We start from the raw sequence: 2635 nt of genomic DNA on the forward strand, positions 1-2635 counted from the left end.
CCGTCATTGTTGTTTGGCGGGTCCGGGCTGGGGATTCGAACCCGCCACCTTAGGTGTACATGGCTGGCGCCTTAGCCGGTTGAGCTATAGGAGCCGAGCCATCTCTTCAGGTTTAAATAGCACAGGGACAGTTGATGCGCCATGAGGGGAAGGTGAATTTTGTCCTATACATGAGACTAGATTTGCTTCTTGACGAGCCACAGATTGGCCATCATCTTACAAGGTGAGTTCTGTGGTCACAAGAGAAATGGGCTGCATGAAAATGCATCAGCTCCAATGTGGTTTATCCTCACTGTGTTAACACGACCCTCTGTTGCTCCAGCACACACAGTAACGCATGACAGTGACCTTGTCATAAGACAACTCTGCATTGGTGTAGCACTTAGCATTGGTGTAGCATTGGTGTAGCACGTTCAGCATCTCATGTGATCCTTGTAAGAAGTAGAACAGGCATCTTTATCCTGATCATTCAAGAGATGAAACTGAAATAAAGCCAAGTTAGTGGGGGATGATAGCAGCTAACATGCATCACGTTTACTCTGGGCAATGACCATGCAGAGTTACCGACATATATCATTTCCTTTAATCTCATAGCAACTCCATGGGATATAGTCCGTTATTATCCCTATTTCATAGATAAGATAAACCGCATGAGATTTAAGAGGTTAAAATAAAGCCATTGCCCCAAGGCACGTGACGATAACAGGATCATAGGCAGGCCATGTGCTAAGCAACTCACGTTGTCCAATCTCCATCAAGTGTCCCTGTGAAACAGCCTGTCATCCATTCAGCAGTGAAATTCATTCAGTTATTTTTTTAACAGACACTGTGAGCCCCCCATACAGCATCCTCATCATGTAGCTTTGCTCATGGGGATCTTTGCTTTCCACTGTGTGTCTGTGCCAGTGTCAAGGAAACAGAGCAAACGGCTGACATCATAGTGCACAGGCTGCCTCCCTTCAGCCTCCAGTTGTCAGTCTCCTGCTGCCTGAAACCTGCCCCGCACCATGGCGTCCAGGTGCAGGGAGCAGGGGAATGTGCCTTAGCTGGTGCCAGAAAGAATGGGGGACAACTGAGCAGCACCTAGCGAGGTTCTGTCACTATGAAAACGGGAAGAACCATTATAGTTTTGATGATTCCAGCTACTTTAGAAGCTTCTACCAGTTACTAAGAAGTCATTCTTTATAACATGAAAATGATAGCCTCTTAGACTGTTTTTTAATCTTAGTTTATAAATTATAAAATTAAATGGCATAGGATTAAATCCTTTTAAAAATAGAAATTCCCATATATTTGGAGTCCTTGTGCTTTGCTAATGTTTAACCAAAAAAAAAAATTTTTTTTTTGCAGTTTTTTTGGCCAGGGCTGGGTTTGAACCCACCACCTCTGGTATATGGGGCTGGCGCCCTACTCCTTTGAGCCACAGGTGCTGCCCCAAAATTTCTTTAAGAAATATTTTTTACACATTTAATATCTAATTATTTGAATTATTACATTTAAGTATTTTAAATCACAGGAATGATTTTATTGTAAAATCCTAGTGACTTTTCTGCTTTATATTAAAATATTTCCTAAATTTAATTGTGATTAAATTTATACATTTTAGTATTTATGATTCCTTGGTATAATTATGATTATGAAATCAGTAAATGTTTTTCATGCCTCAAATACATGTTGACTTTATAAGAAATTATGGATAAAAGATACAACGTAAAGCAAAAAGAAGCTTCTTCTGTTATTTTTCTTATACAAAAGCAGTCCAGTGTTGTTTGGTTTGGTGTCTCTTTAAAGTCAGTCTCAGAGTTACCTGTGTCACCCTCTGTACATGCTGTGCTAAGATTATTATCTGAAGTTAGGGACAATTATATGATGCTACGTGAATATCCTCTGATAACCAGAATCATGATTTATGTTACACATTAGTAACTCAGTTTGAGTCATTATCATGTGTGTGTATAACTAATATTTGAGGAGTCATTATAGAGAGTTCATGATCTGTGTCCTGTTTTGTTTTATAGCTCTAAGAAAGTGGCTGAATTTGTTAGCCCTTTGCCTCTTAATACGAGTCCAAGTGTTATATCTCAAGACCCACAACTTGGTAACCAATTTTTTGACAACAATGATGAGAATGTGATTTTACAAAAGACAACAAAGGATTTGGAAAGTAGCTGCCCAGGGGCACCTGCCACAGAAGAACATATAGATAAAATGTACCTCGATATCCTGAGAAGAAAGATATCTGCTAGTCCTGCATTATTACCTCGGGATGACAAAATCGATAAAGTAAGTATTTATAATCTAAGTCAATTTGACATGTTGAGAACTGAAATTATGTAAAGAACATAGGTACTGTTAGGGTGGGTGCTTCTTAAACTAGTGTGATCAGTTGTACACTCAGCTCCACACTAGACGTGAACCAGCGGGGCCAGTTGTACGCTCAGCTCCACACTAGATGTAAACCAGCGGGGTCAGTTGTACGCTGACCTCCACACTAGACGTAAATCAGCGGGGTCAGTTGTACCCTCAGCTCCATACTAGACGTAAACCAGCGGGGTCAGTTGTACGCTCAGCTCCACACTAGATGTAAACCAGCGGGGTCAGTTGTACGCTCAGCTCCACACTAGATGTAAACCAG

At 40.8% G+C, this 2635-nt stretch overlaps 1 protein-coding gene across 1 annotated transcript in view; it reads left to right on the top strand.

Annotated features, from left to right (window-relative positions):
- Window positions 1-2635, top strand: part of CEP162 (centrosomal protein 162) — a 99951-nt gene that overhangs the window by 36235 nt on the left and 61081 nt on the right. The window contains exon 11 of the mRNA XM_003801303.1: window positions 2019-2283. Within this exon, the coding sequence (XP_003801351.1) occupies window positions 2019-2283 (265 nt within the window). The remainder of the gene's footprint in view (window positions 1-2018; window positions 2284-2635) is intronic.

Source organism: Otolemur garnettii, unplaced genomic scaffold (genome assembly GCF_000181295.1).
Source record: "Otolemur garnettii isolate 467f Iridium unplaced genomic scaffold, OtoGar3 scaffold00205, whole genome shotgun sequence".
NCBI lineage: Eukaryota > Metazoa > Chordata > Mammalia > Primates > Galagidae > Otolemur > Otolemur garnettii.